This window comes from Tachysurus fulvidraco, chromosome 23 (genome assembly GCF_022655615.1).
Source record: "Tachysurus fulvidraco isolate hzauxx_2018 chromosome 23, HZAU_PFXX_2.0, whole genome shotgun sequence".
Lineage (NCBI taxonomy): Eukaryota > Metazoa > Chordata > Actinopteri > Siluriformes > Bagridae > Tachysurus > Tachysurus fulvidraco.
This window is the reverse complement of record NC_062540.1, coordinates 21,836,664-21,864,163: the sequence shown is the minus strand read 5'-3', so window position 1 is coordinate 21,864,163 and position 27,500 is coordinate 21,836,664. Positions and strand designations below refer to the sequence as shown.

At 39.2% G+C, this 27,500-nt stretch overlaps 2 protein-coding genes across 2 annotated transcripts in view; one reads left to right on the top strand and one right to left on the bottom strand.

Moving 5' to 3' along the window:
• Window positions 1-4,075: 4,075 nt before the first annotated feature.
• vgll4a (vestigial-like family member 4a) lies at window positions 4,076-10,022 on the bottom strand. Its single transcript, XM_027159482.2, has 5 exons — window positions 9,384-10,022; window positions 8,727-8,898; window positions 8,049-8,268; window positions 7,799-7,919; window positions 4,076-7,551 (listed from the first exon to the last, which is right to left on the bottom strand). Exons 1-5 carry the CDS (start codon window positions 9,472-9,474, stop codon window positions 7,352-7,354), a joined length of 804 nt encoding a protein of 267 aa, XP_027015283.1. The 5' UTR covers window positions 9,475-10,022; the 3' UTR covers window positions 4,076-7,351.
• A 743-nt stretch (window positions 10,023-10,765) lies between these two features.
• The window catches only part of syn2a (synapsin IIa), an 18,396-nt gene continuing 1,661 nt past the window's right edge, over window positions 10,766-27,500 (top strand). The window contains exons 1-9 of the mRNA XM_027159469.2: window positions 10,766-11,282; window positions 18,034-18,091; window positions 18,177-18,268; window positions 19,185-19,341; window positions 20,041-20,130; window positions 20,369-20,431; window positions 20,939-21,081; window positions 21,551-21,625; window positions 23,446-23,548. Coding sequence (XP_027015270.2) covers window positions 10,945-11,282; window positions 18,034-18,091; window positions 18,177-18,268; window positions 19,185-19,341; window positions 20,041-20,130; window positions 20,369-20,431; window positions 20,939-21,081; window positions 21,551-21,625; window positions 23,446-23,548 — 1,119 coding nt within the window. The 5' untranslated portion in view covers window positions 10,766-10,944. The remainder of the gene's footprint in view (window positions 11,283-18,033; window positions 18,092-18,176; window positions 18,269-19,184; window positions 19,342-20,040; window positions 20,131-20,368; window positions 20,432-20,938; window positions 21,082-21,550; window positions 21,626-23,445; window positions 23,549-27,500) is intronic.

Below are 27,500 nucleotides of genomic sequence, written 5' to 3'. Positions count from 1 at the left end.
GGACTAACTCACTAAGTCCTTATAGCTGTGTGTGTTATGTACCACACTGATCCTGGGGAAACCTTGTCTCATGTCACTGTGTACTGTAACAGTTAGATATGGTGTAATGACAATAAAGGCTTCTTGACTTGTTCGAGCAGCAGGTCGTATCTCTGACAATAAAACTGACAGGTTCCATATCTCTTCTCATTATGAGGAGCAACTGAGGAGAGAGGAGGAGAGGTAGAGAGGATGAGTGGAGGAGAGGAAGAGAGGAGGAGAGGTAGAGGAGAGGAAGAGAGGAACTGACATACTGAATGTACCTCCAGCTAACTCAGAGCTCTGTCCCCATCACGTCAAGGTTCTGCACCTTACCACAGTTCTCACGATGGAGAAAACCTCAGAGGACCTTCTTACCTTTCACCTTTACACCTTTCAGCCCTGATCAGTGTCACAAACTGCAGCAGTGATGTTGGGAAGCTGCGAGGCCCAAGAGTTCTGTTCTGCCAGCTTCACTTACATCTGCTGTGTGTGTGTGTGTGTGTGTGTGTGTGTGTGTGTGTGTGTGTGTGTGTGTGTGTGTGTGTGTGTGTGTGTGTGTGTGTGTGTTTAATGCACTTGTATAAAGAATCTATTTTAGCTGCTCTGTCCCCTGAGGACATGCTCACATCCTCCTCAGAGGAGAAGAAAGCTGAAGACAGAGAGATAAAGCTCAAATAATCTACAAATAATTATGTAAATCTTGAGACACCCACTGCAACACACAAACACACACACACAAACACACACACACACACACACACACACACATGCTTCAGCTGTCATTAGTATTATTTACAGCATCAGTGAGTCCAACACCTCAGAGGAGCTGATGTAGGAGTCAGGAATGATGGACAGGAGCAGAGGAGACTTCGACTGTCCTGTTTTATTAATAACAGCTTAGAAAAGAAGACAAAGATAAACGAACTTCAGGTTCATGATTAACTGTTCTGTGCTTCACTGAAATATAGACACTAGAAAAGTCAAGCCAGATGAATGGATGTAGTAGAACGTGTACTGGTGCTGCCCCCTTGTGGTATTAAAGGGAATATTAACTGACACCTGGGACTGCTGTGGATAGGGTTAGGACAATGATGGACTCCGGCACTAAACATCTGAAATGGCTTCAGCAGGAAGGAATTAGAGATAAATCTATTTATAATGTACTTAGAAATGATCATGGTTTATATGTTGCTCATAAACCCCTGGTTACACAATGAGAATGATTTATAATCCCACTCAGTGTTTATAATGATTTATAATCCCACTCTCAGTGTATATAATGATTTATAATCCCACTCTGTGTTTATAATGATTTATAATCCCACTCAGTGTATATAATGATTTATAATCCCACTCTGTGTTTACAATAATTTATAATCCCACTCTCAGTGTATATAATGATTTATAATCCCACTCTGTGTTTATAATGATTTATAATCCCACTCTCAGTGTATATAATGATTTATAATCCCACCCTCAGTGTATATAATGATTTATAATCCCACTCTCAGTGTATATAATGATTTATAATCCCTCTCAGTGTTTATAATGATTTATAATCCCACTCTCAGTGTATATAATGATTTATAATCCCACTCTCAGTGTTTATAATGATTCATAATCCCACTGTGTTTATGATTTATAATCCCACTCAGTGTTTATAATGATTTATAATCCCACTGTGTTTATAATGATTTATAATCCCACTCAGTGTGTATATAATGATTTATAATCCCACTCTGTGTTTATAATGATTTATAATCCCACTCTCAGTGTTTATAATGATTTATAATCTCACTGTGTTTATAATGATTTATAATCCCACTCAGTGTTTATAATGATTTATAATCCCACTCTCTGTGTATTTAATGATTTATAATCCCACTCTCAGTGTATATAATGATTTATAATCCCACTCAGTGTATATAATGATTTATAATCCCACTCTGTGTTTATAATGATTTATAATCCCACTCTCAGTGTTTATAATGATTTATAATCCCACTCTCAGTGTTTATAATGATTTATAATCCCACTCTCAGGTGTTTATAATGATTTATAATCCCACTCTGTGTTTATAATGATTTATAATCCCACTCTCAGTGTATATAATGATTTATAATCCCACTCTCAGTGTATATAATGATTTATAATCCCACTCAGTGTATATAATGATTTATAATCCCTCTCTGTGTTTATAATGATTTATAATCCCACTCTGTGTTTATGATTTATAATCCCACTCAGTGTATATAATGATTTATAATCCCACTCTGTGTTTACAATAATTTATAATCCCACTCTCAGTGTATATAATGATTTATAATCACACTCAGTGTATATAATGATTTATAATCCCACTCTGTGTTTATAATGATTTATAATCCCACTCTCAGTGTATATAATGATTTATAATCCCACTCTCAGTGTTTATAATGATTTATAATGCCACTCTCAGTGTTTATAATGATTTATAATCCCACTCTCAGTGTTTATAATGATTTATAATCCCACTCTGTGTTTATAATGATTTATAATCCCACTCTCGTGTTTATAATGATCTATAATCCCACTCTGTGTTTATAATGATTTGTAATCCCACTCTCGTGTTTATAATGATCTATAATCCCACTGTCAATGTTTATAATGATTTATAACTTTTTTAAATCCCACTTTTTTTTTTGTACAAAGGTTTTGTAATGAAACCTTCTCCCAGTGTTCACCGCTGGCTTGTTTTTGTAACTGCTCAATTAATAGTGGAATATTTTCAAACTAACAGTCATAAGCGACCTGTAGTGGTGAGGAGGGAAAACCGAGAGACAAGGAACTGTGTTAAAGGGAAAGTGGACGAGACTCCGGTTCTCCAACATGGAAGCTTCCAGAACGTTTGTACAGTGTTTACAACATGCTAACAGACTTTCAGAGAATGTGAAATGTTTAGAAATGCAAAAAGAATAAAACTCCTTTTGAATCTCATTAGGATGCAGAACACACCGTCATCATTAGACGAGTTTGTTACAAGTTTTTTTATTTATTTTTTCTGGTTTGATGCATATAAAAGTTGCAATTGTAAGAAAAAAAAACAGCCAAATAAGTAAATAGAGTTACATATAAACTAGCTATAATATTCTGGCTATTTATTCTGAGAGCTCTTACGATGCGAGGACGCAGCCTCTTTACCGCTTTAACCACGTACAACACACAGACGTCATCACACACGTGACTCTGAAGCTTCCTCAAAACTCTGGCTAATATTTAGACTTTTCCTCAAACTGTTCTGCCAGTCAACTGACCTAAAAAAAAAAGATCAACTTTTTTCAAGAAAAAAAAAGAGAAAATAAAAGATAGGCATGCGAAATGGATATTAAATATAAAGATAATGTGAAGTTTTAAGTAAAAATCAAGAGAGAAAAGCTGGTCATTCATCACGCACTGCGTAACGATGGTCGTTGTTTATTACATAAGAATTCAGAGTGTTTTTCTACAGAAGGAAGAAGGAACCTCGGTGGAATTAATATTTCCTTTGGCATGTGGGAAACGTCGCACTAAAAGATTAGCTTCCGTTTTCTATTTATTTTTTAAATAAAAGCCCTTTAGTGTTTTTGTTCTGGTGCTCAGCAGTAAGCATGTGCCAATAATCTACTACACGACACACTTAGAAACACAACATGTGAAAACTCGAACTGCACTCGGCTTCTCGGGAAACGTCGTGCAAATGTTTCTCAAAAAAATAAATTCACTCCTGATTTACAAACAGATCAGTAACTTAGATGTTCTTCATGTTGCTGCGCGTGTGTATGCTGATAAACACTCCGAGTTCATTACTAAGCACTTTCACGGCATTAACATTTAGCCACACCCACAAAACTCCATATAAGGAAAAACTCCCCAGAGCTGAAAACGACAACATGGCAACTAAACGGTGAAAGAGCGCCTCCTAATACGATGTGTGTGAAATCTTCCACTAACACATCTGTTTTCCACGACTCGTCTCTTTATGGCACCATTACTTTGTTCATCTTCATTATGGCTTTGTTTTAAGATTTGCTTTTTCTTTTTTTTACTGAAAATAACTAAAAATTTTATTAGATGTTTGTGTAACTGTAAAAAATAAAATCCTGAGATGTGATCTGTGTAGAAACCCACTGGAACATTGACAGTTATCCGATTTGACAAACCATAAACCCTGTGTTAACGTAAATGGTTACCACGGAAACTGCGGATTTACCGCTATAGTCCTGCCGTCCTAACGATTTCTTCAGGATAAGGACGTTTAATCTCGCTCGTGTTTATTCATGACGACTGATTACAGACACTCGAGATTTCAGACTCACTGACTGTCGTAAAAAATGAGAATACGGAGTTAGGAGTCAGGACCAGGGACAGGAACCCAACATGTCCTGATGAAGTTTCATTCGAACATGGCTGCAGCTTCTGTTTTATATATTTAAACATTACTGAGTGTAAATTTTGCAGCTTTAAGGAGGTGGAAATAAAACAGGACGTGTTTGTGTCAGGATTTACACCAGATCCATGCAGACAGTGAGGAGTACTGAAGCCATGTCCTGCTGTAATGTGGGGTTCAGCTGCGTTTTACTGCCATTTGTAGTGTTAGATCTGACCGTTAGAAGCAGGATTGTGTCATTTTTTTGTGTAAACTGTCTGAAACATGGGGCTATTTTTTAATTTAACATTTACTGTGACAGAAAGCACATCACTGAAACGTGAACGATGAGACGAGACAAGACGAGACGAGACGAGAGCACTGACACAAACATGTGACTGACTGACAACATGGAGAGAAGAAGGAGGGGCAACTACCTAACTGTCAATCAGTCAAGATTCACATGTTGATCAGTTCATTACAGTTTTTATCGGTGAGTAAGTTGTTGTACTTTTGAGGTCTAAGTAAAATGTGTGAAACGTTTGGATGGAAATTCTCAAATAGTGTGTGTTAAAATGTTATTTTAGTTTGTCGATTTTGTAAATCTAGAAATCAGTTTGGAGAACATGGAGAAAATATTACTTACAGGATGGAAAAACAGTTAAATATATATATTTTTTAAAAATACTGTAACCATATAATAATGTAAATAAAACTAGATATCAGCACATGGCGGTTCCAGAAGTTGGTCAGTGAGTAACCTGATCATTAAAGTGTAGAACACCAGAGCAGTGTGCTAAAGAACTGGGGCAGTAAAGCTGCTGTTCATCTCACTCAGTCCTGTAGGAAGGTGTTAGAAATCTGTAGAAGTGAAATAATTCTATAAAAGCTGTGTATACTGCATGTAAATGCCTTTCCAGAGGCTGTGCTTCAAAGCGAGATGCCGTTCTATCTAAAAGACATTTGTTAAAAAAATATATTGAGTACACTGTTCCAGCAGCAGGACTTTCTATAACTGTTACTGATTAAAAAATAAAACTAAGAACCAACAGGATAAAGATAGAAGTCTGTGTAATAGATACCAGCTATTTGAAGTACATATTTAAGCAGATTAAAGATTGTGAGTAAAATAGACGCAGGTTGTGTGTCGGGTTAATGAGTGTGTGTTAGCCATGAAAACGTAAACGCGTCCTCGGCCCAAAGCCCAGGATGATGCGTATCTTAGTGGTGTGTTGAGAATCGGTGTGATTATGACTAAATGCAGAATTATGATCCATCTGATAACAGAATAGCAAGATGCTCCTGGATTGTAGGTTTTTGTCTTTTGTTTAAAACCTAAAAATCTGCACATTTGAGACGGTTATAAAATACAGCACATGAATCAAAACAGAAGAAAGCTTCTTTGGCTGCCTTTCAAAACAAACCCCATGACTGATATTTGTTCATTGCCCTGTTCACAACGATCTATTGTTCAAAAACCTTTCTGTTTCACCTTTCACACCAAGTCCTGTTTCTCTGCTCCTATAGGTGCATCAGGTTCACACTAGACAAGGCACTGCATAATGACACCACAGGACTGAGACCCTGCTATAAGGACATGAGTATAATGAGGAATCTGGTGGTGATACGTAACGATCTGAGCTTCGTCACAGTAATAACTTTCACTCTAAATGTCTTAAAGGCATTTGTACAGGTTAAAGCTGTATATTCTGTAGGAAACAGTATAATGCAAGTACGTGTTTGTGTTTACACATTTAGCTCCACCCCCATCCACAGCTCAGGGATAAGCCCCACCCCATTTTTAGTCTGATTTATAGTCCTGCAAATATGTGTATGAAATGCTGACAGTAGTGTGTGTTATCAGACCCTGTCACTAGAGGACCAGTGTGGAGTTACACTAAGCACACTGTACAGGAAACTCAGTGTGTGAACACAAGCCTGGTGTGTTCCTCAGTGCTCTTTAGACACAGTCGTGCAATCACACCGGGGTCCGAGAGTCTTAGTGACAGAAGTACAATGTGCTATCGAGTCTATTCCACTGAGAAAGTGATTCGACTCTGTATCGACTCACTGCAGGAAGTGAATCAAACTGGCTTCTTATTCCTGAGTAACACTGATTGTAGTGCTGTAGAGAAACACAAGCGATTTATTTACACAATTATCAAATGGTCTCTTTAGTGCCTGATCTGTATTCTCTGTACTCAGGTGAAATCTTTTTTATCTGTAATTCGCTGTGCCGACCCCTGAAGGGAAAAGCCGAAAGAAGAAGAAGAAGAAGAAGAAGAAGAATTAAACAAGATTTGTTTTGTACAATTTTAACTTGTAAAATGTGCCAAATACCAAGCTAACCAAAATAACCAGTTTCACTCTGATTCAGACTAAGCCTTAAAAATAGTGTAGTAATGTAGTGTTTTACTGCAGTATAGTTTTATTTAGGGTCAGGAATGGATTCCTGGCTTGTTCTGTTGAACTGTGTGCTCTGGTTGTGATTCTGAGTCACATTTAAACAGCTTTTTCTTTTTAAATTTAAAATAAAATAAAATATACTAAAATATATTTGGACAGAAGTACAAATCAGACCTCAGGGGAGACCTGTGTGGTATACAAGGTAAAAAGGTTTAAACATTACATACTGCTGTTTTTAATTTAGTGCCGTCATTCCTACACAACTGTGTCTGTTTATAATCCTATGTGTGATCCTTATGGTCTAAGATCTGAAAGAGAAATTACTGATCCAATCTAAAGCCTAAGAATAAAAATTATTCTTCAGGCATGGAAGACAGTCTGTTCAGCCAAACACCTAATAATAATAATAATAATAATAATAATAATAATAATAATAATAATAATAATAACAATAATGATCATTTCTGCGCTCAGACTTGATGTGAAAGGAGTTTAACCAGGACAAACCAACCCAGAAGGTTCAGACAGGTTCTATGAACTTTATGAAGTGGACTCAGGACTCCCGGAGCCACTGCCCTTGGCTTTAATCTGTAACCAGGTGTCTCCCAGTGCCTGGGCGAAGTGATCATCCACTGACCCGGTGATGGACACAGAGTTAGACGCCACCTCCGGCTCTCTATAGATGTTCCCCAGACTGCGGCGGAAGTGTTCCTCAATCACAGGATCACACACAGCGTTGGCTAATGAGAGGGAGCGAGACAGGGTCATGTGTGCGCGCGCACACACACACACACACACACACACACACACACACACACACACACACACACACACACAAACAGTCAATCAAACTGTCCTTTATGCCAAACGTTTTAGGGCTTTTTATCTTTTTAATTGTGCCTTCAACTAAGACTGAATAACAAAAATGATATCCATGACTACATATAAAACATACGTAAGTCATTTAAACGAAACATCAGTCCTTACCGTTAGCTTTGCTCTTGGCGTTACTGACGGCGGAGGAGAAGCCGTTTGGAGACATGTGACAGTTTGAGAGGCTGCATGAGCGGTTACTTGCTGGAGCACAGGTGATCACCGAGGGACGATTCTGAGCAACATTAAATACATGATCACAGTTATTTTACCTGTTATGTAACAGCAGATCTGACAGTTACAGGTGTACAATAATGCACTCATAATGTGTATTTACTCTATTACTCCTACACTGATAACTGACCTGCTGTCGCTCTGTGGAGCTGAGTGATGTGGGGAAAGAGGACATGGCCGTGTCCGTGCTGTTTTTGGTCAGAGCCAACGGCTGCTCCATGGCGTAGAAGTGGAACGGCGAATACAGACGGCCAGCATGGAGCCCGCTGATGGCAGAGGAAGCCTGCTCAAACAAGTTGTGGCAGTGGGTCCAAGGTTCTGGCCTGGTGTCTCCATCCACCGGATTTCCCCTTAGAACCAAAACGACAGGAAATGGCATCAAGTACAGCAAAAACTGTGTGAACTAAATGTTTGTTCTTGGTATAATCAGAAAATAAACAGACACTTTTAGACACAATTGTGAAGCAGCTCTGACTGTGAACATCATGACCTTAGTGAAGCAGTGACACTTTTTAGACCCTTTAACAAGCTTATTTAAGAGAGAGCTTTGGTGACAATTCTTTAAAACTCTCTTCTTCATGATATTTACAGTCTTAAAAGTAACTTTATCAGCTGTAACTTTATCAGCTTCAGATGTAACTACAGAATATTTCCCCTTATAGAACATTTTGATATATAAATGATACGCTCATGACGATTCAGGGACAACACAAATGAATTCTGTGACGTGATCCGATAACTTTCTGGTGAAAACAGCTGACGTCTCTGTGATGAAGTGCTTCGTTATAAATCACGACATTACACTTACAGGTGAGAAGAAAGCAAGCAGCTCATCTTGGCCATTTGTTCATTTTCATACTCCTGTCCGCTCCCCACTTCTACATCATCAAACTTTCTTTTAATCGGACTGATCGGCGTCCCTGTCCTGCTGTCTCCTGTAGAAGAGGACAGTGTGTGCATCCTGGAGTCCCCAGAATCATCTAAAATACACAAACGATCACTGTGTCCTTAACTGAGAGGTGACACTAAACACTGATAAACACTGCATGATAAATAAATGTATACAGAATAAATGGAATCTCTGTCGCTAATACTTTAATAGATAATAATAACAACAACAATAATAACAATAACAACAATAATAAGAAGAACAATAATAATAACAGCAACAATAATAATAGTAATAACAATAGTAATAATGATAAGAAACATGGAAGAAAAATAATAAATTGGTATTTTCTAAGCCCTGCACGACAGCTATACTTAATAAAAAACAGAAGAAACAAACTGTGACTCGGGGGCAATTTAATATTGTTATTATTATTATTATTATTACTACATTTGATCAGCACTTTTAGCACTTTTACACGCCTATAAACGTATTCTACAGCTAACTCGCTAACCCTCGCTAGCTCTTTATTGTTTAGCTCCCAGCTAATAAACAGATAACAACTCAACCACTCACCATCATAAGAATCGTAGTGAAGTCTTCCGATGTTATTGTTCATTTTATCCATAAATTGGTGGCTCAAAAGGTCCATTCTCGTAAGAAGCATTTAGCTTAAAAGCTAGCCAAGCTAGCTAGCTAGCCCGGTTGTAGCTAGCTAGCTTAGCCTTTAGCAGAAAAAGTGATCAAACTCAATCAACTTTGACTCGTTTTCTTTTGCTAAAGCCAGAAAACGTGATTCAGGTGATACTTATAAAACCGGCTAATTTTCAGTAGATTTTAGACGCAAACGTAGTCACTAAATAATACAATTTGCAAAGATTTAAACGAAGCCACAGAGTCCTTCTGCTAGCAAGCACACAGGCTGCTTTACCTCACAAGCTAACGTGCTAAACAGTTAGCCGTCCAAAGTGGAGTTGTGTCTAATGTTAGCTGGTTAAAGCAAAACGTCACACGAAACAATACTATTTAAGTTCATTCGACGACAGACAGATTTATATTTTGAAATAAAAAAAAAACAAGCCACATTCATACAATTATATTCCGATTACTTTACATTATTAAGCGTTATTTCTCAAACAAACGGCTAGCCAGCTAGCATGAGATCTTAGCATATTAGCCCAGTATGTATTGTGGGTTTGGCCTTTAGCTGTGACGCTCACAGCAGGAACAATGGCAACAAACAGCTTAGTTAATAAAACATCATACATTTAACACTCATTAAATATGAATATCACGTAAATCAGAGTTTTTAGATTTATGTACATTTATACATTTGGTGTACAATATATATTATAGCCAGTACATTTATACATTCATCCAGAAGTTATATTAATTATTTTTGATACCTTTATAATAAAAACATGGGATTTAATTAAATTAAAATCTATCCTCAGTTCAGTTTAAGTGTAATTCTATAATGTGCAGCACTGACCCATGGCCCTGTCTGACTGCGACACATGGGATATAAAGATATGATGTAGTTTTAGTGGTTCAATATAAAACCGGTTGCACTACACATCACAAGGTGTAGTTCAGAAATGCATCCTGTTTATTAATTAAATTTCGTAATAATAACTAAATGCTAACTGAATAATAAAAAGACATCGGTTTGTTATCAGACATCACATTTTATTCTCTTTTCTGTCCCTTCGACCCAGAGATCGTATCGTTTCTCTGTTGCCTCCATTTTATTCGCCACACTTGCACTGGAACCCCCCTGGTTTGTGTTATTTATTTATCTTGTTTTGCCTTTTCTGCAGCGGATAGAAAGCCATGATGGTCGTGAGGCTGAGGAATGGGGGAAGGGGAGGGAGGAATGGACAGAGGGAGGGAGCAGAGCATCTCGTCTCCTGCAGCCTTTAGAAGCATCTGATTGGTGGATGAGGATGAGCGACGTCAGCAGCGCAGGCATCGAGAGCTGAGAGGAAGCACAGAGACGCAGAAGGAGGAAACCCGCTCCATTCTGATGAGTGATAATCTCTCGAAGAGCTCACATACCTCCTGCAGTCCTAATCTGAGCAGCACTGGTTCCTTCTTCCTGCATCAGGACTTTTAGATTCGATCCTCATCCACAGCCATGAACTACCTGCGCAGACGTCTCTCTGACAGCACCTTCATCTCCAACCTGCCTAACGGTTACCTATCAGACCTGCAGAAAGCTGATCCTTCCCAGCCTTCTCCACCCGGGGTGGCGTCTGAATCGGCTCCTCAGGTTTGTCCGACCCAGAACCCGAGCCTGACAACAGAGACGAAACCCCAACCTGCTGCCCAGCCCTCAGGTGCAGGATTTTTCAGCTCCATCACCAACGTAGTGAAGCAAACAGCAGCCTCGGCAGGGCTCGTCGAACAGACCCCCGTCCCCGTTAGCAAGAAGTTCAAAATCCTGCTGGTCATCGATGTGCCGCAGCAGGAATGGTAGGTGTGGTGAAGCTTTTTGAGCTTCTAAATCCAGAAACGGCTGTGCATGTAATTGTGAGTGGGATTATTAGGATGAAACTGATGAAATGCGATGTTGATATGTTGTTACGAGGTCATGCGTGACTGAGTGAGTGCATGCTCTGGGTTTTCCTGATACGCACGATGCAACGAGCACGAATCCTCCGTCTCCTCCATCACTCGTGGTGCCATCTTCGGTCAGCTCTAATGTTTATTCCATAATGTGTGGTCTGATTTCATGATTATGAGTAATTTCGTAGAATATTTGCAGTCAGGAATCTCTGTACTTATAAATATATAATTATAAAATAGTTATTATAATATTTTCTAAATGTGATGCTTGTGCATCTCAATGCAGTAATTATACAGCAAACTATTCACAAGCACAAATACGTTACACCAGTAATTTGAACTCATTCTTAAAGATTTATATGAAAATTGCACCATATTTGTTTGAGCTCTTGTCACTCAGTCTTCCTCTTTGTCCCATGTGTAAGCATTATTTCATATTGCTGCTGTGATTAATCTCTTATCATGTTTAGAACAGAGATTAATTCCTTATTTGTGTTCGACAGCAACAAGTCCATGAAGCAGAAAAAACTCAGACGTAATCAGACTATTTAATTCATTTGTGTTTATCCTTAGAGCCCTAATGTATTTAGCAATGCTGTCGTGTTCTTGGACAGAAATCCGGAAAATTCTCTATTATCTCTACTCACTACTGTGTCATAACAAATCCCTTTGGAATAATAACGAAGGCCGTGTTGAAACTCACTGCGTGTCTCCTGTCCCAGCAGTTGTGTGTCTGAAAAGGCAGGATTTAATAGATGTATTTCTTCATGGAATATAAGTGCACAGTCATGCTCTGTGTTAAAGCACTGACACTGGAGACTCCTTCCATACATCTTTTTAATCCGTTGATGTGGAGCGTCTGCTGTACGACTCTGTCTGTGTGAGCTGTTGCTATAGAAACGATAAGGTATTAAAGTGAGTGCATTAACATAAACCTGCACCGTTGTCAGAGTCCAGAACTCGGCTGTGTTGGTGTTTAATAGAATTTAATGTCAGGTTATAAGACTATGTAATTACACACATTAAGGTTATTAAGTGAAGCGCCAGGATCTTCCTCCTCAATTCTCGAGCTAGTAAAACGCTTCAAGATTCCCAGGAGATGTAACGTTGTAGGAAAAACTGCGTTTTACACACGTCAATAAATGTGTCGCTGCAAAGCATTCCCCTGGATACACCCCTGTGTGTGTTTGTGTGTGCGTGTGTGTGTGTGTGTGCATGCATGAGTGCGTGCATGTCTGTGTGTGTGTGCGTGTGTGTGTATGTGTGTGTTTGTGTTCATGTCTGTGTGTGTGTGTGTGTGTGTGCGTGTGTGTGTGTTTGTGTGCATGTCTGTCAGTGTGTGTGTTTGTGCATGCGTGTGTGTGTGTGTGTGTGTGTGTGTGTGTGTGTGTGTGTGTTTGTGTGCATATCTGTGTGTGTGTTTGTGTGTATGTGTGTGTTTGTGTGCATTTCTGTGTGTGTGTGTGTGTGTGTGTGTGTGTGTGTGTGTGTGTGTGTGTGTATGCATGTGGTAGCCTAGAGGTTAAGCTACCAAACGGAAGGTTGTGGGTTCAATTGCTCAGTTGTATTAATAAAATGCGCTAATAAGTGGCTCTGGATAAGGGGGTCTGCTAAATGCTGTAAATGTAAATGTGTGTTTAACACCACCAGCTGAAGGAAGTGCAGATTCATGATGTGTTCAGTTCAGAGAAACTTTTCCTTCTAAACAGGAAAAGAAAACGATCTAATGTAAAAATATACAATATATAACTCCAGAAAAAATAAACTGTAAGGGGATATACAGTATTTTCTAAAGATAGGTGTGTGTGATCTAGTAAATAAGTCATTTATTTATTTATTTATTTATTTATTTATTTATTTATTATTTAATATTACAATTTTAGCTTTATTTTAAAGATCTAATTTCCAGGTAAATTTTGTATTAATGATATTTTAATTATTTTATCTTTTTGTGTTTTGATTTCATCTTCTTCTTCTTCTTCTTCTTCTTCTTCTTCTTCTTCTTCTTCTTCTTCTTCTTCTTCATCTTCTTCTTCTTCTTCTTCTTCTTCTTCTTCTTCTTGATGGCTACATTTAAATGTTTTAAATGACAGGATTTTTTGCATCATTATTATTATTATTATTATTATTATTAATAATTTTAATATAATAACTATTTCTACAGAGAATGAGCTGTAGTTCCTTATTAAGGATGCTGTACACTGAGGGCTTTATGAGGTCATGTCCATGGTGTGACCTCTCATCAGCAGCCTCCAGCAAAAAGCCTGGAACAGACATAAACATGGCAGGCAGTCGTGTGTTTAACAACCACAGAAACTCTGTCTTCTGGGAGTATTATATGACATCAGACGCAGCTGTGAAGGACACTGAGAGTCGTGTAAAATACATTCTTATGTAACGATTGTTATTGAGTGATTATAGTATTTTATATGGTATGTTCTACAGTCTGATTCAAGGGACTTGCACAGCACATGCTTCCCTAATATTAAAAATGTGTGTGTGGGTGTATGTAGGTGTGTGTGTGCGTGTGTGCGTGTATGTGTGTGTGCGTGTGTGTGTGTGCGTGTGTGTGCATGTGTGAGTGCGTGTGTGTGCTGAGGGGAATAGTGTTTATAGCTGACACACAACAGTTTGTCACTCGATTGATGAACAAATCAATACAAATCTTTTTGTTGGTAAGAAGAATAAAACACGGCAATAATCACTAAAAAATAATCAGCTTCTGGATTCTTTAAAACACAAATCTTTGCTTCTCCCATCGTGTCAGCGTTATCATTTTATAACCTATTAAAACTGAAATATCTTGCAGTATGTTGTTGGTCACATCTATTGTTTATCAGCACCAAAACCTGCAGAACAGTGAAATGAAGACGAATCCCAGTGTGAATCCCTGACTAGCCGTTTGTTTACACCATATGGAGTGTGATTTTGTAGAAAGCTGACAAAGAGAAGGCTTCACTCCGCTGCAGTGGTCCAGTTTATTAGAGCTCGCTGCAAAACAGCAGAACAATGAGAGCGCATCAAGTTAATCATCTCCAAGCTCCTGAGCCACTGAACCAGCAGCCAATGACACAATCGCTGTCATGAGCTCACATCAGGAAGTGCATTGTCCAGATGTGTAGACCTCAGGGAATCAACAGCAGTGGAATTATTATTATTATTATTATTATTATTATTATTATTATTATTATTATTATTATTATTATTATTATTATTATTCCAAACCATCTGATTTATCTCAGGTTTTATATTTCACTACAGTGTCGAGTGAAAGGAATAGAAGTTTTTCTCCTTAGTGATTTGGCTGAAGGGGCATACGGTGTCTTAGTAGTTAGCACGTTCGCCTCACACCTCCAGGGTCGGGGGTTCGATTCCCACCTCCACCTTGTGTGTGTGGAGTTTGCATGTTCTCCCCGTGCCTCAGGGGTTTCCTCCGGGTACTCCGGTTTCCTCCCCCGGTCCAAAGACATGCATGGTAGGTTGATTGACATCTCTGGAAAATTGTCCGTAGTGTGTGTGTGTGTGTGTGAGTGAATGAGAGTGTGTGTGTGCCCTGTGATGGGTTGGCACTCCATCCAGGGTGTATCCTGCCTCGATGCCCGATGACGCCTGAGATAGGCACAGGCTCCCCGTGACCCGAGAAGTTCAGATAAGCGGTAGAAGATGAGTGAGTGAGAGAGTGATTTGGCTGAGATTCATCAGACCTCATCTATATTCTAAACAGTGTCACTGAAGTGAAGGGAAACATTTTTAAACACAAAGTACACAATGTAAGAATTAAAGGATCTCAGGCTAATAATTAATAATATTATTTAATCTTGATTAATTAAATATAATCTGACTCAGTTGCTTCTTCACCTAAACCCAGGCTGCCAGGATGTTGTACACCAATGTGGACTAGTTTTGGATGGAGACAGCAGGTAGAAACCCAGATCTACTGAGTCTGCTTTAAAAAGATTTCACTTTGTTTTACAGTAAATAATGTGAAATGTAATCAGCTGAAGTCTCAGTGTAGGTGCAGACTGTGTATCTGTGTATGTTCAATTCACTTCAATTCAATTCTAGTTTATTTGTATAACACTTTTTACAATAGACATCGTCACAAAGCAGCTTTACAGGAACATAAACATAGAACAAAAGGTTATTATAAAGAATAATATAAAGATTAATATAATACAAAATTCAAGATTAATATTGGATATATTTAAATGTGTATGCATTTACCCCCAGTGAGCAAGTCTGAGGTGACTCATGTGTTCTGTAGACACTGTGCTGAAGACCGTTCTCCCATTTTCAGTGTCTGAATGTTCTGAGCTAGCGTCAGGGTTTTCCTCAAGTTTAGAGATCAATATACATGCATCTATTTCAGAGAGTGCCTCTGTGCCTTGTGTTGATTATAGCTGAGAAAAAATCAGATAGTGATGGATTATAATCCAGACAGTAGTTAAAAGGAGCAACATCTTCTTCACTTCCAGCTAATGTACAGTCACATCTCTGTAACAAGGTGCAAATTAAACCTGAAATGAATGAATTATTAAATAATATGTGAATAGTCCTAAATTATTCAATGATACGTAAGATCTTTAATATCGCAGGCAATCTCAGAGCTCAGCTTCCTAATCTAGCAGCTGTGTGGAGAACCTTCTGAGTTCTCATCTAACCACTAATCAGTGCATCTACAAGATCTAGAATTACAGGGTGTGTAGAGAACAGCTGAAGTCACCAACCGCTTCTGTAACAAGTGATTAGAGAAAGAAACGCAGCAGAAAACCTCTACAGTAACACATTACTCAAACAAAGCATCCAATTAAAGGGGTGAAAGTATCTAGACATGGCAATGAGGCTACAAGTAGAGATAAAAGTGTAGGTTTATTCAGCAGAGTTTGTCTCGGTGCTTGGCAGAACCTCAGGTTTCTCATTCTTGTGCACGATACAAAGCTTCCCTGTTGTTTCCTGTTTCTAATAAACTGTCCATGTGGCTCACACACCACCTCTGTTTATCTAATCTCAGTGTGACAGCTAGCTAACATGAGTTAATCTCAGTGTGACTGCTAGCTAACATGAGTTAATCTCAGTGTGACTGCTAGCTAACATGAGTTAATCTCAGTGTGACAGCTAGCTAATATGAGTTCATCTCAGTGTGACTGCTAGCTAACATGAGTTAATCTCAGTGTGACAGCTAGCTAACACGAGTTAATCTCAGTGTGACAGCTAGCTAACATGGGTTAATCTCAGTGTGACAGCTAGCTAACATGAGTTAATCTCAGTGTGACAGCTAGCTAACATGGGTTAATCTCAGTGTGACAGCTAGCTAACATGAGTTAATCTCAGTGTGACAGCTAGCTAACATGAGTTAATCTCAGTGTGACAGCTAGCTAACATGAGTTAATCTCAGTGTGACAGCTAGCTAACATGAGTTAATCGCAGTGTGACAGCTAGCTAACATGGGTTAATCTCAGTGTGACAGCTAGCTAACATGAGTTAATCTCAGTGTGAGAGCTAGTTAACATGAGTTAATCTCAGTGTGACAGCTAGCTAACATGAGTTAATCTCAGTGTGACAGCTAGCTAACATGAGTTAATCTCAGTGTGACAGCTAGCTAACATGAGTTAATCTCAGTGTGAGAGCTAGCTAACATGAGGTAATCTTAAGCAGAGCCTGGACTTGTAGCTGTGCTGCATGATCAGTTATAGACGGTCTGAATTTATTGATGTGATAAAGAAAGAACCCACTGTGCAGTTGTTGAAATGTGGTCTGAATGGTACATCATGAGTCATCTGAGGTTTCTGGTTGTGACAGCTAGCTAACATCTTATAAAATGACTTTAATGTCTCTTCAAATTGTCAGAAAGGTTTCATAATGTAGCGGCTATGAGCTACGAGGCCTACTAAAGCTATCTGAGGTGCAGGAGATTTGAGTTTGTTCTAAAGAGTTAAATCTTCACCATGATCATTGTCTGAGGTTCAGAAATAACAGGCGCAAAGAAGTGAAAATAAAGAGTGATGCGCTTAAAGATGATCGTCATGGTTATAGTGTTGGTTTACAGACAGTGCTATAGACCTGTTACTGTCTCATTAAAACACACTCTCATTGCATTCAGTCTTCTCAAACTCGGAGCGTTAAAGCTTTATCTAATGAGCAGCAACATTATACAGTTGTCCTTTATCTCGTATCTACAGGAGCAGAGCTTCAGGACTGCAGAAGGTGTCATGATTTTTAAATCGATATCCATCACCAACACAAATCTGTAACCCCGATCTGTTGCTCCCTTTATTTGGGCGACTTATTTAGCATTCGCTTTTGTGTCGAGTTTTGATTCTCTAATTCAAATAAAAACACGACAACACACGGATCTGTTAATCTATAAGCAGCAAATCGCAACAAATTCATACGTTTATGGCCGATGATGAATTATTACATTGTCCTCAGATTATTCACATTATTAACGCTTCACATCAACAGATCAAACTCATTGATATGGTGATTATTTATTTAACATTTATGTCTGTGTTAATTCTGAGTCACACTTCACACAGTGCTGTGTGATGGTGTTTTCTTTCATATTACTCCACACCATGTACACGTGAGTGTGTTTTATCTGCAGTCCTTCCTCAGTACTTTACATTAACATGTGTGGTGGTGGTGATGTTCTTCACAGGGCCAAAGTGTTCAGAGGAAAAAGGCTGCAGGGAGATTATGAGATCCGGGTGGAGCAGGTGAGTCTGGAATAATGTTGTGTTTGTCTTTTATTACTTAGGATTTATGATTAATGTCCTGTATGAATGAATGTCTATATTCCAGGCTGAGTTTCATGACATCAGTGTGGTGTCTCACACTAACGGGACGTGCAACGTGGCCATGCAAGTGCTCAGGAACGGGACCAAGGTGGTGCGGTGAGGCTCCAGACACACTGATATTTCTCCAATAGAACTCATGTATAAATGAAATGACATGAATGTTAGTTCCTTTACAAAGCACAAGAGTTTCAGGTTCGGTTTTGATGAGTTTGTCAAGTCTGTGTGTCATTTTTTTGGCTTTGGTTGGACTGAACCTCTTGCTATAGCGTAGACACTCGAAAAAACTGTTTCACACAAATTCCTTGCTCTTTAAATATCTACAAGATATTACTACTATGTCTCTGATATGTATCTGACCTTCTGATCACACCACCATAAAACACAACAGATAATAGTAAAGGAGTAAACAGTAAATAAATGCTTTGTTGTTTAAATCATGTAAATAGTCTAAGCTTCAGTGGGTTTATCCAGCAGCTAATGTGGAATGTTCCAATTTAAAATAATGTATAAATAGATCTGAAAATAATGTTCAGTATCTTATTGTATTGGTGTGAGTTCAGTTTGAACACAACGTGTGTGTATTATCAGAGAGACCACGCCCACTTCACTGATACACAGAGAGAAGCCACGCCCACTTCACTGATACACAGAGAGAGGCCACACCGACTTCACTGATACAGAGAGAGACCACACCCACTTCACTAATACAGAAACAGAGAGGCCACACCCACTTTGCTGATACAGAGATGCCACAGCCACTTCACTGATACAGAGATGGAGAGGCCACACCCACTTCACTAATACAGAGACTGAGAGGCCACACCCACTTCACTGATACAGAAAGAGAAACCACACCCACTGCAATGATACAGAATGAGAAACCACACCCACTTCACTAATACAAAGAGAGGACTACACCCACTTCATTGATACAGAGAGGTCACATCCACCTCACTGTGACTGACAGGCACCAAAATTTCTGTTTTGTCTTAAAGTCTATGTTTCTTCTCAGGTCCTTCAAGCCTGACTTTGTCCTCATTCGTCAGCACGCTTTCAGCATGACAGAGAACGCTGATTTCCGGAACCTGCTGATTGGTCTGCAGTACGCAGGAGTCCCCAGTATTAACTCTCTCCAGTCCATCTACAACATGTGTGATAAACCGTGGGCAGTGAGTCTCTTTACGAAATCATACAGATATCACCAACATTGTGAGGTTTCCTGTGAGGAGAAATGTGTGTGTGTGTTTGTGTGTGTTTGTGTATGCACGTCTGTGTGTTTGTTTGTTTGTGTTTATGTGTGTTTGTGTGTATGTTTGTGTGTGTGTTTGTGTGTGAACGCGTGTGTGTTTCTGTGTGTGTTTGTGTGTATGTGTGTGTTTGTGTGTATGTGTGTGTTTGTGTGTGCATGTGTGTTTGTGTGTGTGTTTGTGTGTATTTGTGTGTTTGTGTGTATGTGTGTGTTTGTGTGTGCATGTATGTTTGTGTGTGTGTTTGTGTGTGAGCGCGTGTGTGTTTCTGTGTGTGTTTGTGTGTATGTGTGTGTTTGTGTGTGCATGTGTGTTTGAGTGTGTGTGTTTGTATGTGCACGTGTGTGTATGTGTGTATGTGTTTGTGTGTGCGCATGTGTGTGTTTGTGTGTGTGTGTGTGCACGTGTGTGTGTGTGTGTGTGTGTGTGTGTGTGTGTGTGTGTGTGCTTGTGTGTGTGCGTGTGGGTGTGTGTGTTTGTGTGTGTGTGTGTGCACGTGTGTGTGTGTGTGTGTGTGTGTGTGTGTGTGTGTATGATGTGGTCATGGAGTCTGCAGAGTCAGCAGAGAAACTGTAATTTGTTCAGGTCATTTACTGCATGCTGTGTTATTGTGCTCTGCAGTTCGCTCAGCTGATCAGCACACACAGGAAACTGGGAGCTGAAAAATTTCCACTGATCGACCAAACCTACTACGCAAACTACAAAGAGATGGTGAGAGCGTTATCTATCTATCTATCTATCTATCTATCTATCTATCTATCTATCTATCTATCTATCTATCTATCTATCTATCTATCTATCTATTTATTTATAAGTTTCTTTTCTTCTAGACATAAATATAGTTTGTTAACTGAACCTCATCATGTAACACCAAAGTAAAATAAAAGGAAGCATCAGCCTTTTGTCATAAACATCATATTCACCTACTTTTTATTATGATATTCTTTAGGTAACCATGCCAACCTTCCCTGTGGTGGTGAAGATTGGACACGCCCACTCCGGTGTGGGGAAGGTACGTGTCACCTCCACATCTAAAACACCTCCAGAGAAGAAGCAGAACCTTTAAGGCTTCTTTGGTTGTTTCTCTACAGCGAAATGTTTTATAGAATCATCAGATAACTACGAAGAACCTTTAATACGAATAACAAATACGTTTTATTTAGTTTCATAAATGTAAACCTATTATGATGCTATAGTTTTTTTTTTATTTGAATTCAACACGTTATTAAATATTTAGTAATATATCAGTATTATATTCTTCACAGTTTGAGTAAAAGAATGTAAATTATTAAATATTTTGGATGCTGTAATTCTTGATTTAGATCAGTTTATAATTTAGATGAACTGAGCACATTTCCTAACCCCTTAATCAGTGAAACAGTAAAACAAACAAACAAATAAGTAAATAAACTAATAAATAAGAAGTTTGCAAATAATTCTGGTGTTTTTTTTTTTTTATAGATAATCGAGGTTATATTAACATAAAATTTAATCTGAATATTCTTCTGCTTTTCTGAAGGTGAAAGTGGACAATCACACAAAGTTCCAGGACATTGCGAGTGTGGTGGCTCTCACACAGACCTACAGCACATCCGAGCCTTTTGTCGAGTCCAAGTATGACATCAGGATCCAGAAAATCGGAAGCGAATACAAAGCTTACATGTGAGAACAGCTGTAACAGTGAACATATGCACTTTATTTCATTTTATTTTATTTAAAATAGAGATCAAAACATTATGGGGTCACGGTGGTTTAGTGGTTAGCACGTTCGCCTCACACCTCCGGGGTTGGGGGTTCGATTCCCACCTCCGCCTTGTGTGTGTGGAGTTTGCATGTTCTCCCCGTGCCTCGGGGGTTTCCTCCGGGTACTCCGGTTTCCTCCCCCGGTCCAAAGACATGCATGGTAGGTTGATTGGCATCTCTGGAAAAATTGTCCGTAGTGTGTGAGTGTGTGAGTGAATGAGTGTGTGTGTGTGCCCTGCGATGGGTTGGCACTCCATCCAGGGTGTATCCTGCCTCGATGCCCGATGACGCCTGAGATAGGCACAGGCTCCCCGTGACCCGAGAAGTTCGGATAAGTGGTAGAAAATGAATGAAGTCATTATGTTTTCTTTGTGTGGCTATATTTTAGGAGAACCTCCATCTCAGGAAACTGGAAGTCCAATACAGGAACAGCCATGCTGGAACAAGTGGCCATGACAGACAGGTAACACATCACATCCTGATACTCCCGTGAACATGAATGTGTTCATCAGCTTAATGTGGAGTGAATTGTACTGTTTATATTCTATAGAAACTGTATACAAACCCTCCTGTAACATAGGGAAAGGATGGACTTTCTAAAGGAGAAAGAGCTTTGCTTTGGTTGCTTAAGTGCTGGGCACATGAGTCGTAACTGTGGCAAGCGGTTGACTTGTAAGATAAGTAATCAGCCCCATACTACTGTGCTTCATATTGACAGAAATACAGCCAATGCAGACATAATTTCCAAGGAGTCAGGTGCATGCAAGTTCTTAGGAACTACTGAAACATGCGGTCATACAGGAGCCGGAAAAGATCGCTGTCTACTTTCTATCTTACAAGTTCAAGTTAAAACCAGTAAAGGAGATCAGATAATACAGACGTATGCATTCCTAGATCCTGGCAGCTCAGTGACCTTTTGTACTGAAATCCTTATGCAGCAGTTTAAACTTCTTTATGTCCTGGATTATTCGATGTGCATGATTTGTATATAAAGAGAAGGTGGAAACAGGTTCAATACATTGCAGACGTATTTTGGAAGAGATGGGTGAGAGAATACCTAGGAGAGGCAGGAGAGGCAGAACCAAACTAGGAATAACCTTAAGCCTAGGGACATTGTGGTCATTATGCATCCAATGACTCCTAGAGGCTCCTGGCCACTTGGAAGAGTTTTGGAAACATTCCCTGATAAGGAAGGGCTGGTGCGCTCTGTGCGTTTACAAACGAAGACCAGTGTTATTGACAGGCCAATAGCAAAGCTTTGTTTCTTGCATGAGTCTATGGGCTAAGCGATTCAATCATTATACATGATTATTATGCTCACAATTTCTATTTATTTTATGGCTCTTTTGTATGTGTTGAGAATTGGTATGTGTCCCAATTAGGGGCCGGTATGTAAGAGCCATTTGTCTTTGAAAAGGTGTCCACTAGGGGTCACTGTTCTATAATGAGTAGGGTTGCCACCTTCAATACAGAAAAATAAGGGCCGCCTGCCGCAGCGGGGGCCACACCCCTCTGGGCCACGGTGACCACAGTCCCGATGGCGTGTCAGTGGTGTTATATCATAACTTAAAACATGTATTCATAAAAAGTTTAAGATCGATCCGAATGGACATTATAATAAGATATCTTATTATAATCAGTGTGAACAGATGCACTCAGTCTCTCACTGTCACTTCAGTGGTCATATTGAATACACAGCTATGACAATAATAAATATACACCAACAAAGTGTGAGTGAGAACACAAAAAATAAGCTTTTGGAGGAACTTGAGATGTGAACCATATTTTATTAACTTATTATTAAATGAACAGATCCATAACTTAGTAATTATAACTTGCAAACTTGCAAAAGATCTTCCATGAACATCATGAACATAATAACATCAGTGGATGTATATCAGTGTGTGTACAAACATACACCATCCATCAGCCCTCAGCTGCTTTAAGTGTAGACTTAGCTGCTTACACCTCCTTTTTTATAAACACCATTAATCAGTCTTTATATATATATATATATATATATATATATATATATATATATATATATATATATATATATATATATATATATACATATTCTATATTATTTATTTTTTTGTGTATAGATTGTATTTCTGTTGTTTTAACAAAAATAAACTTCTGTTAATACAATTAAATGTTTTATAAAGTTTTAGTCTCTATAAATGATTAACAAAGACCCTTACCTAGTGTGTGTGTGTGTGTGTGTGTGTGTGTGTGTGTGTGTGTGTGTGTGTGTGTGTGTGTGTGTGTGTGTGTGTTTAGGTATAAGATGTGGGTGGATACGTGCAGTGAGCTGTTCGGGGGTTTGGATATCTGTGCAGTTAAAGCCATTCATGGTAAAGATGGAAAAGATTACATCACTGAGGTTTGTTTATCACAGCACTAAGGTGTTATTTATCACCTGTTTATTATTTATTTATTACATATTAAAGTCACCTGAAACATAGTTACACAGAAGTCCGGCTTTAAACTTTGAGAATGTCAAAGTGTGAAATTTGCCTCTGCAGTACATTTACATTGACATTTACATCTACGTTTACATTGACATTTACATTTACGTTTACATTGACATTTACATTCACAGCATTTGGCAGACTCTCTTATCCAGAGCAACATACAAAAGTGCTTTCTAAAAAGAGAAAGTTCCAGTAGAAGTTTCTCAAAAGAGAAAGTTCTAATCGAAGTATTTCATGAAGAAGAGTAGGTCTTCATTCGTCATTTTCAACCGTCACTGTTCCGGGTGTGTGTTCACGGTGTGTGTGTGTTCACTGCGGTGTGTGTGCATTTTGGATGGGTCAAATGCAGAGAACGAATTCTGAGTATGGGTCACCGTACTTAGCCGTATGTCACGTCACTTTCATTTGAAGATAGCCAGTGGCTGTCTGGACTCCTAGGGGAAGTTCATTCCACCACATCGGTGCCAGAAAAATTCAGCAACATGTTAAGAAAAGGACAGTTGTGCGTCCATAGTTACCCCCAAGATCATGACCTGGGGATGAATCACCTGATGATCAGAAGTTCAGTTTTGCTAGGATTGAGCTTCATCTGATGAGCCGTCATCCACAATGATATGTCTGTCAGACATGCTGAGATCTGAACAGAAGCTGTGGTATCTCAGGGTTGCTTAAATAAATAATAAATGTGATAACGAAGGAGTAGGAAAATTCTGACTGTGAGATGTAGGTGCAGTTGGGGCAGAAGTGAAGATCCTGCAGATCTTCTCGTGGTAAAAAAAAAAAAAGCAAAGAGTTCTGCAGTCAGGGAGGATGAAGCAGGTGGAATTGGGTAGAGATGAGATGATGTTGTGGAGCTTACGAGGGTCTTGTGCCAAAGCTTCAAGCTTTTCCTTGTAGAAGAAAGTCTTGGCAGAAGACACTACTATAGAGACCAGGGGTATAAAGTAAGAGTCAAGCTCTGCAACGAGTTGTGAGTTCTTCCACTTTCTCTCAGATGATCTTAGCTCTCTTCAATTGCTGTGCAACACATCTGAAAGCCAAGGAGCAGAACAAAAAGTTTTCTTGGGTTTAGTGGACAGAGGGCAGAGAAGATACATGGTTAAGGAAAGAGAGGAGAGGAAAGTGTCTGTGATCGAGTCCAAGTGTCAGGATCATAAAGAGATGAAAGAGTGCCAGAAGCTATAAAAGAAGAACAGACAGGGTGGAAGTTGCGGCTGGTAAGAGAGAGAAGCTGAAAGTTGGTTGGAAAGTTGGATAACATGTGATGATCAGAGATGTGAAGTGAGGTAGCATTCAAGTCTGTAGCTGAGGAAGGATGGGTGAAAAGCAGGTCCAGGACATTTTGTCCTTTGTTTATTTGGATGCAGCTGTTGAGCGAAAGCGAGAATGAGTCCATTTACATTTATATTTCCATTTCCATTTCCAGCATACGCCCTTATCCAGAGTGACGTACAAAAGTGCTTAATAAATCTCTAACATTGGATACCTTAACTCTGGGTCACTCAGTTACAGACTTAAGATACCATGAGTTTAAAACATTGTTCAAACTTACAATAAAAAAGTTCAAAAGGTTTTTTTGTTGTTGTTTTTTTTTTTAATGCAAAAATAAGGAAAGAAGTGCTAGTTTTAGTGTTTCCTGAATACGTAGGTCTTCAATCACCGTATGGAAATAGCCAGTGACTCAGCTGTCCGTACCCTTAGGGGAAGTTCATCCCACCACCTGGTTTTGGCTTTGTAGGCCAGCATCAGTGTTTTGAATCTGATGTGTTCAGCTACAGGAGCCAGTGGAGGAACACAGCAGTGTCGTGGTGTGAAGAACTTAGGGAGGTTGAACACAAGCCGTGCAGATGCATTTTGGATCATTTACAGAAGATGAATTGCATTCATATGTAGACCTGCCAGCAGTGTGTCGCAGTAATCCAGTCTAGAAATGTCAAGAGACTGAACAATGCCTGTCTCATTTTTAAAATTTTACATGGGCTTGCACCCCCACCACTGCGTGACTTTATACAACTGAGGAATACCAGTGAGGGCAAACAGGGCAGCTACCAGGGGAGACTGTGTTATACAGTATAGGCAAAGTAAGTTCGGTCAGGCAGTTTTTTCAGTACGGGCCTCAAATTACTGGAATTGTCTCCCTACTGAACTCAGAAAGAGCACCAGCTATTCATCATTCAAACTCAAGAAATGGATTAAAAACAATCAAAATTGCAATCATCAATAGTTAACATATTTTATCTTTGGTACTGCCCATTTTTGTATTGTATTTATTATTATCTAGTGTTTTAATTTGTTTTGTGTTTTTCATGTATTTAATTTTGGTACTGTGTTGACCTGCCAAGGGACTGCAGATGAAAAATAGCTCTTCAGCTAATTCTGGTACATTTACATTTTGAGTGGTGGTGGTGGTGGTGGTGGTGGTGGGGGGGGGTGTCTACCGGAAGGAAAAGCACTGAACAGTGAGTAAACTCCTTCCAGGAAGTCTCCTAGAGGACCAGGGTTAGGGACAACAATGATGACAACATTGGCCTGGAGTTTAAGAGAGTACAATTAATCATTACATCTATATGTAAGCACAACAACACAACATCACATCTACACAACATCACATCTACACAACACCACATCTACACAACACCACATCTACACAACATCACATCTACACAACATCACATCTACACAACACCACATCTACACAACACCACATCTACACAACACCACATCCACACACCACATCCACACAACAACACACCACATCCACACACCACATCCACACAACAACACACCACATCCACACACCACATCCACACAACAACACACCACATCCACACACCACATCCACACAACAACACACCACATCCACACAACACATCCACACAACAACACAACACATCCACACAACAACACATCCACATCAACACATCCACACAACAACACAACACATCCACACAACAACACAACACATCCACACAACAACACAACACATCCACACAACAACACAACACATCCACACAACAACACAACACATCCACACAACAACACATCCACACAACACATCCACACAACACCACAACAAAACATCAACAAAACACATCCACACAACACCACAACAACACATCCACACAACAGCACGATCACACTTCTCAGATGTGGCTTCAAATGAAAACTTAAAGCTTCTGCACAATATCCTTGGAATCTCTTCACTTCTCATCCCCTCAGCTCCACCTGTTTCATCCTCCCTGACTGCTGAAGACATCACCTCCTAGTACAGTGAGAAGAAGCCTGCCAGACCTTCACATCTGCCCCGACTACACGGATTGTAAGACTGGATGAGTTGTAGAAACTTTTCTGCTGCTATGGTTGAGAGTTGTGATGATGAAGGCGTAGGAGAATTCTGGCTGTGTGATGTAGTTGTTTTTTAATGTTTTTATGATTTGTTTTTACAAAGATTAAATTGTGTTTTTTATTTTGATGTACAGCACTTTGGACAGCCTCGGCTGTTTTTAAATGTGCTTTATGAATAAAGATTGATTGATTGATTGATTGATTGATCAGGAGAGGGAGATATTTTAATCCTGAAAAAACCTACTCTGGATCCATCAGACATTACAGACTGGTATCACTTCTCTCTTTGCTTTCTAAAATACTTGGATATGTTGTTTATCAATCACCTGTCTGACTATCTTGCTCAGATGGGAATGGGAATGGTTTGCTTCCTACCTGGAAGGACGCTCATATGAGGGGAGTGACATCTGCTCCATGTAGACTTCTCACTGGTGTCCCACAGGGCTCAGTACTTGGCCCTCTTCTTTTCTCCCTGTATACTCACTCTCTTGGTGAAGTTATTTCCTCACATGGGTT